Source organism: Topomyia yanbarensis, unplaced genomic scaffold (genome assembly GCF_030247195.1).
Source record: "Topomyia yanbarensis strain Yona2022 unplaced genomic scaffold, ASM3024719v1 HiC_scaffold_168, whole genome shotgun sequence".
Lineage (NCBI taxonomy): Eukaryota > Metazoa > Arthropoda > Insecta > Diptera > Culicidae > Topomyia > Topomyia yanbarensis.
The window spans coordinates 44,758-59,694 of NW_026683347.1; the positions used below are offsets into that span (position 1 = coordinate 44,758).

Here is a 14,937-nt window from a genome sequence, read left to right on the forward strand (position 1 = left end):
TAGCTTTCGGTGAAGCAGCAGCAGTTCGTGAAGATTGTGTTAAACAGTGCTTAAAGGAATCCGCAGAGGAATTCAATTTGCCATGTGCAGTTCAACAAAGTATTGAACACGATCTGACCCAAGTAGACCTGATGAACCGTTGTTTTGGGCAAAAGGGTATTTTCAGAACGTCGCATATGCGTAAAAAATTTTTTAGGGAAAATTTTTCCTTTGTGCCACCTCTCCAAGTCCCGTTGCAGAGAGATAATGAGCACAATCCATGCTTCTATTACTATGTCCCTATATTAGACACATTGCGTTCGATGCTAGAAGACGACACAATTTACAAAACCGTTTTCCGAGATAGAAACACTAGATCTGGTTTTCTGTCTGATTACACTGACGGACTAAAATTCAAAAGTAGCAACTTCTTTAATCACAAAACAATCAACATTTTTCTATATCAAGACGCTGCAGAGGTTGTCGTAAATGCAATCGGAAATGCAACTGGTCGTCATAAACTTATTTGTGTATATATGGTGTTGGGAAATCTTCCGCCCCATCTGCGCTGTTTAACTGATAACGTGCAGCTTGTTCTATTGTGTAAAAACAAAGATTTCTCTCAGTTCGGACAAAACAGAATTTTCAGGAAACTTATAGAAGATATAAAAATACTCGAAGAGGAAGGTATACTGATTAAGGGAAATGCAGAAGAGCGAATTTTTGGATCGATATTCACTACAATGAACGACAACTTGGGCGCTCATCAGATCGCCGGATTGACCGAAAATTTCTCTCGGTGTCCACATTTTTGTCGTTGTTGCTATATCAATCATGACGAGTTTAATAGAGATTACCTTTATACTGCAGAAGTGCGAACCCCAGATTCACACACTCAAGATCTGCATGTCATATCAGAAAACCATCATAAAGTACCTTACCGTGGTGTGAAAACTGATACCGTATTTAACGAACTAAAGTATTTCAATGTGTTTCATTTTGGAGCAGCACCTTGTTTAGCGCATGATTTATTTGAAGGGTGGGCAAACTGCGATCTGTTTTTAATTTTGAAAAAAATGATAAAACAACGCATCCTAAAATCGAGGTTTCTTCAAGCAAGGGCTAACGCTATTTTTAGTACTCTCAACGTGAACACGAAAATAACGTTTGATTTTACCAGAAAATCGAAAACGATAAAGGCAAAAGCATGTGATGTATGGCATTTGATTCAAATTCTTCCATTTATTATGTTGAATCTAAATATTGAATCATCAAACCCGTTATTTGTTATGACTTTATTGATCAAACGAATTACAGATATTATAACGGCACCGGTAATATCCAAAGAACATATTTATTTACTGGCATCACTAATAAGAGAGTATTTAGATATTAGAGTGAACGAATTCAAAACGCCACTCAAACCCAAACACCATTTCATAACTCACTATCCAAAATTGATTTTGTGGCTAGGACCTCTAATGTCATTCTGCACATTGTTTTGCGAACGGAAGCATTGCTTTTTTAAGCGAGCACTACGAAGCACTATCAACTTCAAAAATGTCCTAAAATTCTGTAGTGAGCACCACCAATTTTACCAGGGTATACTTAATATGAATAACAAACGTTTTGAAAACAAATTTGTTGTAATAAAATATCTAGAAGATAGCAGAGAACTTTCTCTGTCACTACAAGAAAAGCTAAACATTTTTGGATTACTTGGACCACAAATGATTTATGTTGAAACTGGGTTCTTTAAAGGGTATAATTATAGCAAGGATAACTTTCTCTTTCTACAACATGACGATTTCGTTGCATCGTTCCACGTATTAAAACTGAAACTCCTTATTCATAACACTAGCTCAGGCTCAGTTTACGTTTATGGTGAAACGTGGGCAGTTATTGATATACATGAACGAGGCATACTGGAGGTTGACGGCAGCGAACAAACACATACACTGATATGTAAAAACATCAATGATTTTATCGATAGAACGCCTATATCATCTTTCAAAGAGAAGCAGCGAGAATATCTGTTTATTAAACATACCATTCCACTACAGTAATAAGCACTACCAATGAAAATGGAAGAATTTGCTATCTTCCGAATTTGTGATTCGCGACGTACAAACAGATGTATAATACCGGCACTACCAAACATACAAAGCCTCTTAGAACAAGGTAAGTAATATTGTTACCACGACATATATGTTAATAATTACCTTTTATATTTGCAGGGTCAATTGCATTGCAGAAAAATGTCGATCAAATCCTTATGGAAAGTGATGGTTGTAAAATAACCACCGATCTCGTGCTTGGGGTTTTTCAAGACCAGCTCATGATGCTACTAAGCCCAGGAGAGTATTGGAAACCGAAACAACAGGCGCACTCCAGTGTCTACTCGAATGAAAATGGCAATGGTATGAGCTTCATTTACTATATTTGCTGGCACATAATAGCCTATTCTTTTCGGGAAAACAAATCTCAATTCAGTCTTAACTACGGTCACATGATACATTTTACAAGCGGACAGTGTACGGAACAACCTCACTTCCGCTTCCACTAAACAAAATTCAAAACATCAAATACCTGGGAGGTTTCCAGTAGTATTCAAGCAACACATGAGATATATACCTAACCACCTGGGTTGGTATTCAACTATCTAGTCGATTTTATTTGTAGGAAAAGATTGTTTGCACGGGGATTTTAGAGTTAAACAAACACATAAACTCTCGAAACTCTATCTCTATAAACTCTCGAAACACTATCTCTAATATTAATATTCCAATCACTAAAGAAAAACAAACAAAATCTGCTTCAGTGTGCGTATTTCAAACGTCAGAATAGGTATTAGCTTATCCCAGTCAAACTGGTAAAAAATTTGATTCAGAATCCTAACTGATTTCCACCGGAATTGTGACTCAAATACACCAACTGTCTCCGTGTTATAATCGGTTGTTGAATTTGACCCAGAATTTCGGAAGATACCAGCAAGAATTTCCAATCAAATACCGGAAGATTTGACGTAACGTAACGTAACGAAGGTCGAAAAAAAGTAAGTCGAAGGTTGGAATTCTTATACGAGGGGGTCACAATTGATTTTTATCACAAAAAGGCCAAAACGTTATATAAAGGCAGCTCGAGACTGAAGTCAAATCTATTCTAGCACCTATCGTCTTTTTCTTTTTTATTATGTTCTTTTATTGCAATAACTAATAAACTAAATGAAAGAACATTAGATACTGATTTCTGTACGCTGCACAGAGGAGTAACTAGGGTCGAATCCTGGTCCAAATTATTTATTGCAACTATTGCTGTTATTATGCCTTAATATGAACTACAAATAAACTATAACTAGTTTTTTGGGACAATTCGGCATCTATCCACCTACCAGTGCAGAGGTCAATTTTCTATATCTTTTCGAATGCTAGTATTTTCGAGGTGATCTTTGTGAACATACTTGTTTTCCAGTTGCATAAACACTTGATCAATGAAAAAGGAAGTAGAAGAGGGAAGCCTGTGCACATATTCTTAGAAATACATTTTGCTAAACATAGTATTTGGCCCTGCATCATTAGGGTGTACCTCAATGCCTCAAATTTGTAAAAATTTCAATATTTTCAAACCGCTTGGAATTTGTGAATCGGATAATATCGGAAGAGTGAATATTTTTGGATAGTTGGAATCATGTTACAGTTGATCGATCTTCTGTAACTTTGTCCAGCCTCACTATCTTTCGATCCTGGACCCGAACCATGGAAAACTTTTTGTGTACATTCTATGAACTAATTCAAGAATTCATTGGTTACTTTAATTTATTGTTATTAAAATTAGTGAATACAAAAATACATCATGTATTTATATACATTTTAAATGAACGAAATTTAATTCAGAAATTATATAGTCTAAAACAGCGATTCTCAACCTGGGGTCCGCGGACCGTGATGTCATTCCTGGGGGTCCACGAAGAGGAAAATCTTTTCCGGGCGGATATTGAAACTTCAAGTTTTTTTTACCGTACTAGACTGAAAATAATATGTTGACAGCATATAAATCGATGTTAAGCCGTGGGTATCCGCAACCGCCCAGGGTAGTTTTGAAGGGGTCCGCGACCGCCCAGGATAATTTCGAAGGGGTCCGCGATGACCCAAGGTGAGTTTGAAGGGGTCTGCGGAGCAAACAAGGTTGAGAACCGCTGGTCTAAAAAACTTATAAAGTTATGTAAACATGAAATAGATCAGCTTCCAAAAAATTATGCAAACTGCGAAAATAAGTATTTTTTCAAGAATTTTAAATCACTGTATGTACACACACAAAAAAATGTTAGTAAATATAAGAATTTTTCCCTCTTAGCAAAAAACAACCAACGCATACTCTTAGTTTGAAAATAAAACTATTATTTTGATTACTATTCTTCATTAGCTTAAAAGGAAAACTTTTATTTTGATTATCATTCTTGATTATTTTAAAAGGTTTACTTTCAACCTAATAGTAGGCGTTGATTGTTTTTTGCTAAGAGCGGAACACTCTTACCTTTACCGATATTGTTTTCTGTGTGTAAATGTATGTAATTACTCGGCAAAAAAGTCTGACATAAAGACACAGAAAGAGTCCATGTTTTTACACGAAGAGGGAGAGAGGGGGATCAAAAAAGACACTAATTTGTCCAGGTGGTATATCAACGGATTCTAATTAAGAACTATAAAAATAGATCTAGAAGCATCTGGTAAAAATATCCCATTTACCTTAGAATAGATAGTATATTTTCATACAACTTTAACGCTCGAGAAAAATGTCCTCTGTGATCTCAACATTTTGTTTACCAGTAACATGTCAGTGTCATTACAATTAATCACGAGATGTTTCAATAACTATTATTCAAAACGAGAAAAATCACTTCGCGCCATACAAAAGAGCTACATGTCGACACTTTATTTAGAGATTCAGCGTTTGATTTTGAAAAAAATTCTCAAATTTTAAAAGTGTAAGCGAATGTACGGAAGGTATTTTATAACCGTTCGATGATATCAGTCAATATACAGTTGTGATTATAGTTGCTATATTCATAGTTAGGCGGAGACACTGAGTTGAACCAATTGAACATGTCAAACACCAGAGCCATTCTCGATTAATCGAGAACTATTCGGACATTCCTAGTTGGACCATTGCCCAACTAAAAACAACTGGATGTCAAAATCTCATGTTATGACTATGACAATCAAAATGACAAGGGTTAAAGTGTAAAGAGATGCCATTACATTACAAACATTGCATTCGACTAGGTTTTGATTACTCTCCATAGTTCCAACCAGCGCATCAAATTCGTTAGTTTAACAGTGATGGTGGTTCAACCAGAGAATCACCACTGTATATCAATAACTTATGTGCTTAATAATGTCACTCGTTGTTCTATGACATGGTTTACACAAAAATATGAAACTAGGACATAAAGCATTGAAATATAATAGCATAGATTTGTGCGCTAAATGAAATTTTGTCCTTAGATATATTTTAGGTGCGAGAAGCAGTTTAGCTATGCATTCTGATTATATTCAATGTATTTTTTTTAATTCGTTTATTTTACACGGCTCAATACGTTAGCTTAAAGGAGCCATGGGTCTTTTATGTATTTACAAGATGTAAAAAATAAAAATTACAATACATTTTATTTTACGCCTGTAAGATCCCGTGCGCGCAACTTGCTATTACAAGCGGAGATCTTTTTTCGCATCGGGAAGATGTTCCTTCTCTCGCCAATTTCGGGGTTATCTATGTCTCTCTCGTTGTCGTTTACGTCCGTATCAGCACCTTTATTACTGCCTTGATACTCGCGATCAGATGTTCTTGCTGGCTTCTTGCCCTTGCGGGTCACGAATGTGAACACTCCATCCTTGGTAGTAGTTTATTCAGTGGTGGTATTAGTTGTTAAGTTTGAAGTACTAGACGCAGCTTTTACAGTTGTCATTATTGCCTGAACAGCAGCCACAAATTTGGCAACCGTTTGCGGTTCAGGTGAAGCTGGAGCTTGGGTGTTGGCATTTCTTTCTGCAGGTGAGCTTTCCTCAGCGGTTTTTGGGAAGGGTTGTCCGTAGTATGCCGTTTGTTCACAGAACTGGCACGTATTCGTTTGTCCTTCATATGTACAAAGAGTTCGCTGTGTAATGGTATCACCACCTTCTGTTTTGTACTGCAGGGTAAGGTAGGAGGGAATGGGTTGGTCTACCCGCATTATCACCACAAAGACACCATTTGAAATACCTGGGAAGTAGTTTCTCCATGTGTCCTCCGTAATAGATTCTACTGCTCCGAAATTCGACATGACTTTTTTAATTGCCACTTTACAAGTAAGTGGAGATAAATCATGTAATTTAACTTCAATATTTTCATTATCCTGTATATAGGGATCTTGATTTCAACATTGTCACAAACAAGCACGTGTTTCAAGTTGTTCTGCGAAATAAATCTTTTCGCCTGGGCGAATTTGTTGAAGGTTATCAGCACCGCATGCCTGACGTGTTCAAGCTGTATGGTGGAGACTTCCGAAAACCGAAGCTGCATTTTCACCTTCAGCAGATGTTCCACATCACGAATACTTGGTCTTATGCGAAATGACCTGAAGTCAATCGCCACTGTGTTAGGCCGAATAATCACGTTTTGCTCATGAGATTCAGTCATCTTGAAAAATCACCCAAGAATACTAGTAACGGTATCCTTTGTTCTTCAAACAATGCACACAAGTAACTGTTTTTTTTCGTTCGCTTTGCACTGGCTCGGACAGAAGCAGGAGCACACTGAGTATCGTGACCGCTGTCTTTGATGGTTGAAAATATACTGACTATATTCAATGTATGTAGTACATTAGGTTCATTCCAGTATCTGCAGAAACTTCTTCTGGTCGTATACAGAAACTTCTTCTGGCACGTATACGTATACAGCAACTTTTTTGGCTCCTGTTTACTCCGGAACAACTGGGAGCAACCCGGTCAAACCATTCGGAATTTGATTCGGAATCCTGAATGGAGTCAGTATGGATTCCAAATCAAATGCAACAACCGATTCTGATTCGGAATCGGTTGTTGCATTTGATTTGGAATCCATAATGACTCCATTCAGAAATCCGAACCGGTTCCGGAATGAGTTTAACTGGGAAGAAGCGTGTACTGGAACAAATCTATTCAAAAATAGAAACACCCCTCGTTGCAGAAGCTATTTCGATGTTATTTTTTCGAGCACCTCGCCGCATGCCGCATTAGGCAATCCATGCAGGGTGGCCAGACCTACCGAATTATCGGTAGTCCTACCGATTTTGTTCTTCCCTACCAATTCACAGACGACCAAGGCAAAACTACCGATATTTTGTTATTCCTACCGAAAACTACCGATTTTTATTGATTTTGGACACATCCTACTAAACATTCATTTTTTGGGTTAGATTTGGTCAGATATCTGTGTTGTCAGTATTTTACAATTCCAGTTCAATACTACGTTTTTGGAACAACAACCCCTCCTACCGATAACTACCGGTAAACTTTTAGTGACCCTACCGATATTAAGGAATTCTATCTGGTCACCCTGAATCCATGAGACATTTTTGATCAGCTGATTATTTCTTCTGACGTAACTCGGGCGGGTGCAAGTTATTTTATTTTCTTATGGTGACATTATAGTTTTTGTTTATACTTAAGCTTAAACCAGTAGTTTGTGTAAAAAGTGCTTTATGGAATATAATGTTTTTTTTTAGTTTCACGGAGCTAAATCTTTGGTATACCTTAAAAACTATAATTTGATCAAGACTGAAAAATGTAGGTTCATGGCTAAATTCTCAATTATCTTGCATTCACTATGTTATGAGTGACGGACGTATTTTGTTCTTATGGTTTATAGAAGTGATACATAAACTCATTCCCACAATTTTTTCATATTGATATAAAATTTCCTAATAGTTCATTATAGATTTGAACATAATAATTGATCAATTTTTGAACATGGGTTTTGAAGAGGTCTAAGGAAATCGGTATAAGCAGGAGCCCTAATTTTAGAAATTGTACTATGTATGTTAAAAAAATATTCTCTCGTGATTTTTGAAAACAACGTTATTGCAAATGAGGGCCACTCTTTGTTTACTTTGTCTTTAGTGACTGTTGATACGTATTGTAAAATTATTGGTAACCTTTGTAGTAACGCCATGGTAATTGAAAGAGTTATGACGTTTACAAAAATCACGCGAGAATTGGATTTTTATCCTACGAGCTGCAAGTAAATTTTTGAAGTGTACAGAACATTTTATGATCCTAATAGTAAACTACTACTAAAGTACGAACAAAATTCAGAATACTTTTTGAATTTAAGCTACCTTATTAAGAGAATTTCTTAGTTTGAAAGATAGTTTTTGAGCTGGGATTTGAGCCTATTTTGTATACTTGCTTTTGTATACATGCTTTATTTGCATAGCTTCATAAAGTCTCATTATATCGCTTTTCAAACTAAATTTTGAGAACATAAGGTGTTCGGTTTGTTTTAGCCATCTCATGTTTCGCTCATGTCAGAGACGAAGGGTAACAATTAGTCAACTTACACTTACAGTTAACTATTGGTACTTTTGTTTTGTGACGGTGTAGTCGGTGCCACACTCATTCAAACTTGGGTGTAATCAGTCAAATTCTATTCTTTACACTTCACCGCTCTAGCAATAGATATAAGTTTATCACGTCGCATAGTGATCCCGAAATTAGAAAAGTCCTTCAAAAGTATTTTCTTGCTTTCAATGGCAGTTTCGCGTTCAGGTGTGCAAAGCAAAGTTTCTTAAAACATGATAATGCATGAAACCGCCGATTTCTCCACCCACGCTTAACTTTTATAAGCCAGATTTAACGTATCGTTAAACCTGGCTCTAATGTTTGGTGTCGGAGAAGATATTCGTCCTGCTTCGGTTAGAAATTAAACTTTTCTTAAGGGAGCATTTTTAGAAATCATTTATAGAAACATTTGAAGGTAGGTTTCAAAACGTTTCATCAACTATTTCTGAAAACACCTTTGCATGGAAACATAATCGAAACCAGTAAACATTTTCCCCATTTTTGCCTTTCTCATATAAAGAAAGGCTATGCAATCACTGTGAAAATCGACTTTTTAACCGAGGCCCGGAGGGCCGAGTGTCATACACCATTCGATTCAGTTCGTCGAGATCGGCAAATGTCTGTGTGTGTGTGTGTGTATGTATGTGTGTGTGTGTATGTGTGTGTGTCATTTAAACTCACACAATTTTCTCAGAGATGGCTGAACCGATTTTCGCAAACTTGATTTCATCTGAAAGGTATAACGCTCCCATAAGCTGCTATTGAATTTTTAGTTGATCCGACCTCTGGTTCCGGAGTTACGGGTTGAAGAGTGCGGTCACACAGCAAATTCCCATATAAACTGGTACCACCATGATGCTCAAATGATGTAAAACATATCAAAATTGATGTAACGTTACTCTAGTTTGCGGGTCTGGATCACTAATGATCAATCAAAGCAGCTTTGACCACATTGGCCACCTATGACGGTTCATGACGCCCCCGGGGAACCCGCCAAGTTCCTAAGCTAATATCACACCCATTCCCCAACGAATTCTCTACCGATTTTCACACACTTGGTTTCAAATGAAAGTAATACCATTGACTGCTGCTGAATTTCATTCGGTTCCAACTCTTGCTTCCGGAGTTACAAGGGTGTTAGTAAGGATACACTGGAATTTCCCATATAAATCGGTACAATCGTAATACCTCAGAGGCTAAAAACTATTGAAATGGTCACCAAATTACTTCTAATCGCAGATCTAGATCACTGATTGCCAATCAAACATTCTTTGAATATATTGTCCACTATCGACGATTCCGGAAGTCCGGAATTCCGGGCATATTCCACAATTAAAGTATTGGTTCTTCGGTGATGACTGAACCGATTTTCTCAAACCAAGTCTCAAATGGAAGGCAAAATATGCAGTTGAGTATTGCGTCGCCCTCCCCCCCCCCCCCGCCTTGCCCTTACACCTCCCTCCTTCATCACTACCCTCCCCTTGGACCACCCTCACGCCCGCATTTCCTTCATCCACCCCGTATACCGAAATAAGATGAAGGATTTCTGACGCATCCTCCACTCCCACTCTACTAACCCCCCATTCCCTCCACTTTCAAACCCATTCCACCAACATTTCAAAATATAATCACATGAAGATAACATTGAACTCATGCTGATTAAGCTAATTAAATATTATTCTTTTGCCTTTCTCATATAGAAAGGTTATGCAATTGCTCCAAAAACCGACTTTCTAACCGAGGCCCGGAGGGCCGAGTCCCATATAACATTCGACTCAGTTCGCCGAGATCGCAAAATATCTGTGTGTATATATGTATGTATGTGTGTTTGTATGTGTGTATGTATGTATGTGTGTATGTGCGGATTTGTTAACAAAATGTCCACATCGGTTTCTCGGAGATGGCTGAACCGATTTTTACAAGCTAAGATTCAAATGAAAGGTATAATATTCCCATGGGTTGCAATTGAATTTCATTTTTAACCGACATCTTGTTCCGGATTACGAGTTGAAGAGTATGGTTACAAAACAAAATTTGTTGATTTGTCCACATCGGTTTCTCGGAATTTTCTGAACTGATTTTGACAAACTTGATTTTAAATGAAAGGTCCATCAGCTGCTGTTGAATTTTGTGTGGATCCGAGTTCTGGTTCCTGAATTACAGGGTGATACGTACGATCACGCAGCAAATCCCGATTCTAACGAATTCTGCGATGAATGTAAAAAAGTGATTTTTTTTTCCAAAATGTAAACAAAACCGTTGAATTTGTAGATCTAGGTCACCAACATTCATTCAAAGTCTCTTTGGCCACACTGGTCACCATCGACGGATCCGGAAGCATCCAAATTCAGAATAACGGTTATATTGGTTTCTGGATAATGGCTAGACAGATTTGATCAACTTAGTCTGAAATGAAAGGTGTTGCGTCCCCGGAAACCGATATTAAATTCCATCTCCATCCGACTTCCGGCTCCGGAGTTACGGGTTGTGGAGTGCGATCACATAGAAAACTCCGATTCAAACCGATACCGCGATGAATGCAAAAAGGTGCTCTTATATATACTTACCAAGTGTAATAAGAATGAAAGACATTTCCATAAAGTTATATTGTACGAACCAGGTATTGAATCATAGTTTGGAGAAATGAGAAAGGCACAATTGCACCTCTAGGTGGATTAAAACAGGTTTTTACTATTGGGGCCACTACACATATTGTACTATTGGAACACTAGGCAGAGAAATGTACGCAACGGTTTGGTATACTGCCGTTGTATACATTTGCCCAGGTATAGGGGGCAGACCACCAAAGGTTTTTTTTTGCCAAGCATGAGCAAACTGGATAAACCTAGAAAATTTGTAGTAGCGTAGTACCCATAAAAGGGGTACAAATTACCTACTAATAGGTTCCAATCCATATAATATTTATCTATTTTTAGGTAATATTTGCTTAATTCTGATTAACCATTACCTAATTTTAGGTGGTTTCAAGTTACCTACCTACTGGTGAGTATGTGCAGTTTTGTGGAGTTTAGGTACTATTTATATAGGCATCCAGAAAAGTGCACGAACTTAGAAGTGGGTATATTCACTCTACCTAAATTAGGTGATTACGAATCAATTATTAATGCATTGTACATGAAAAAGAAAACATATTGTAAAAATTCCACCTATTAGTGTGTAAATCATACCTTCTGGTTGGGTACAGCGCTAGTACCAATTCTGTAGGTGCATCCAGTATACTGTGTACTTGCAAATAAGTGTTTGGTATCGTATATAAGAGATGGAGCTAGTATTCTGCCAAAGGGGCGGAACTATATTTTTTGAAGGAATTCCCTCATCGTGTTATGTCTGTTTGTCTGTGGTCTTACAAAACACGACCAAAATAAAAAATGCATATTTTAATAATTGAATTTACTCATCATGTTTCAATATTCATTGCTCAACAGAAGTTCCCGATTGTAACGAAGATGAAGTAGAAGAATCGTTGCCAAATGTAGCTCAGCAAGATGGTTTCAATGAAGAAGTAGAACTACAGGAATCAGCAACTGAAACACTCGAGACACACCAAGTTCAAAATACAGATCAGATGGCTACACAAATGATAATTGATATTCATGACGATAAGCTTTCGCAATGCTTCGATACGGCACTGGATGAAGTGGATTACAACAGCAAATGTGCGGACGATCCGTTGGCAGACTTCGACGAAAATCAATCGCCTAATACAAGCAAAAAACGGTCCCTCAATGCGATTGTAGTCGAGAGAAATAAGAAGAAAGTTTCTGTGGATATGAAATTTGAATCATTCGAAATAAATTGGAGTAAATTGAGCGATAACTTACTTACGGAGCTAAGAAAAAAGCAGGATTTCAAAAATAAAAACCCGAAACTTAAGGTACCCAGAATGATGCGGATCAGTAATGCAGATACAAATACTCTTGTGAACATTATAGTTGATCAATTGCGGGCTATAGACACGAACGTTCGTGCAGATACTATGGAAAGCGTAGCGAAGCAAATATTATCCAGATATCCTTGTCTGGAGTTTGAGGATGACGATGGTTTCGGAGCAGGCGAAGGCTACGTATCATTAAAGTATAAAATGATCAACAGGAATGCCTATCTAAATCGATTTAAGGATCCAAATAAACCATCAACTTCTCGTTCAGAAAAAGTAAAGTTGAGGAATGTCAGAGCTGGAACAATTAAAGAATATTGGACCGAAACATCGCCGGACTGTACGAAGGACATTAAGTCTATGCTTTTGCGCGAAGAGCCACATCTGCTCACAGATGAATTTATGAGCAAATCTCAAGCATATCTAAGATATGTTTTAGATGAAAAACAAGATCTTAAAAGTACGTTGAAACAGTTCCCCATAGTTCGTTGCACAAAGATTTTGAATTTTCATTTTACGAAAGCAACAGGAGTTGACGTTTCAGACCTTCGGAAATATTATTCATCTAAGAAAAGTAAAATCATTAATTACTCTCTGACATGCCGGCGTGGGTATCGTCTGAAAAATAATGCAACAGATCTCGAAGTGTTCAGTTTCCTCGCTTCATTGCTCGGAGAAAATATCGACAACCTCATCATACAAAAAGAGGTGACATGAAATAATTCTTTATGATATTTTATTATATATTATCAACTTTACATTGCAGATTGGCACACATATTGACGATATTTCAATTGATGTAGCAGGACCAGTCCTCGTTTGTGTTGGTGTGTAACTACTGAACTTATATTTAAATTAGAATAATGCAACAGTGGGGAAGCTTATTTCGTTGGTTAGATTTTGTTTATAGTGTTTTACCTATAGCTATTAAAATATTGTGCATTCAAACAGTAATATTAAAAATTTGTTTGAGGTTTATATTTTCAAAGTGCACAGGTAAAGATATTATGTTTAATAGAGGGTGCAGAGCTCTAATTCTGTCATGCATTTAGTTGTCAAATCATGTCCAGCACTTGGTTACCCATTACTTTCACATGATGCACTTAGTGCAATAAATGTCACGCAGGAACCTATCATATCTAAGAGCTAGACAATGTCCAACCAGTGCTAACAATTGTATGCGTCCTCTATTAGCTATAATACATTTCCTTAGAAACTGTCTTTATATTTTTATCGAGATAGATTTCAAAATCGAAACAAAATATGTATTGATGGGATTGGCTTGAGCATGAGTAAACCAAATCAATCTGATAGTTGAATTTTAGACACATTTTGATTATAGTAGAAAATAGCGCAGTGTTATTATTTTTTATCTGTGCAGTAATGTAGGAGATATTTTTGATCTTTAATATATGTTTAGACCTTTGGAGCTTATACATAATTGTAACACAGTTTCATATGTAAAAATTAGATTAACCGCCAACAATTTAGAGAGACACAATCACTTTTATTTGATATACAGGGAATCGCTGGACACATTCACTGCCGCTAGAAGCATTACTGTCCCATGTGCTATGGAAATCCCTATACACATGGGACAATTATGCTTCTAGCGGCAGTTCATAGATCATTAATAATCCAGAAGTATATTATAAAACAAATCGTTTTCATTATAGATCTTGGAGCAGACAGATTCGTATACTACGTGTATGCGGAAAATTTACGTCTAAATGATGGAGCTGATAATATCATTGATGGCCTTGAGAATTTGATGGCAGTATACTACGTACACAATTTTATGTACGTTACCAGCAATGGGAAGTTTCTGGAATTTGTTCAGCAATATTTCCTCAAAATTATTCCACTGCTGGGATCAAAGAGCACTGCAACAAGAGTAGGACGACGTCAGCGCGTCGTGCGGAAGATCATCACAGCTCTTTCGGAACATGAAATTGTCGACCAACAGAACAAATGAAGCAGCAATTTGCGATAGTCGAGCTCAAAAGACAACTTTTACACAAAATTTCTAAGCGCATTATATGCATATATAAATGATCTTTTCTTTTTAAATTCGCATTGGAAAATATTAAATAAACTGAAGTACATAGTTTACGAATTCATCAGTTATCCGAAGCAACCATATTGATTTCTTTGTTCGTTAATTGTCAACAAGCCTATAAGAAATGGTCTATTGTAGATTTCGGTTATGCAATATAATTACATTGAAAATTCAGTGCATGTAAAAATCAATGGTTTTATGTATTTTTACATTCAACATTTTACATTATGGTCTCATGTAATTTTACATTCAACAAGACGCTCCTATTATGTGCAACTTAGATGATGTAATTTCACAAGAAATTTTCTAACTGTGTAGCCCTGTTTCTATTATTTGAAGCCATTGGTTAGAGCTGTGTCTGTCATCTTCGTTCAACGCATTGGCTTAAATGGTAGAGCGACAATTGGGGCATTCGAGTCGAGTTT

At 36.9% G+C, this 14,937-nt stretch overlaps 1 protein-coding gene across 2 annotated transcripts; it reads left to right on the forward strand.

Moving 5' to 3' along the window:
- The first annotated feature begins 1,744 nt into the window (after positions 1 to 1,744).
- Positions 1,745 to 14,687, forward strand: LOC131694835 (uncharacterized). 2 transcript variants are annotated; one of them, XM_058983341.1, is made up of 4 exons: positions 1,745 to 2,399; positions 12,002 to 13,161; positions 13,220 to 13,280; positions 14,130 to 14,687. In XM_058983341.1, the coding sequence occupies exons 1-4, from the start codon at positions 2,255 to 2,257 to the stop codon at positions 14,426 to 14,428; spliced, it is 1,665 nt and encodes a 554-aa protein (XP_058839324.1). In that variant the 5' UTR covers positions 1,745 to 2,254; the 3' UTR covers positions 14,429 to 14,687. The 2 variants fall into 2 exon arrangements, with proteins under 2 accessions (XP_058839324.1, XP_058839325.1); XM_058983342.1 differs by lacking the exon at positions 1,745 to 2,399 and adding an exon at positions 7,529 to 7,781.
- The last annotated feature ends 250 nt before the right edge of the window (positions 14,688 to 14,937 follow it).

What these genes read in the sequence shown, in the direction of transcription:
- LOC131694835 (XM_058983341.1), top strand. Translation starts at nt 2,255, where the DNA reads ATGGAAAGTGATGGTTGTAAAATAACCACCGATCTCGTGCTTGGGGTT. An exon ending in ACCTCATCATACAAAAAGAG is followed by an intron (nt 13,162 to 13,219) that starts GTGACATGAAAT and finishes TTTACATTGCAG; the next exon opens with ATTGGCACACATATTGACGA. An exon ending in ACCAGTCCTCGTTTGTGTTG is followed by an intron (nt 13,281 to 14,129) that starts GTGTGTAACTAC and finishes TTTTCATTATAG; the next exon opens with ATCTTGGAGCAGACAGATTC.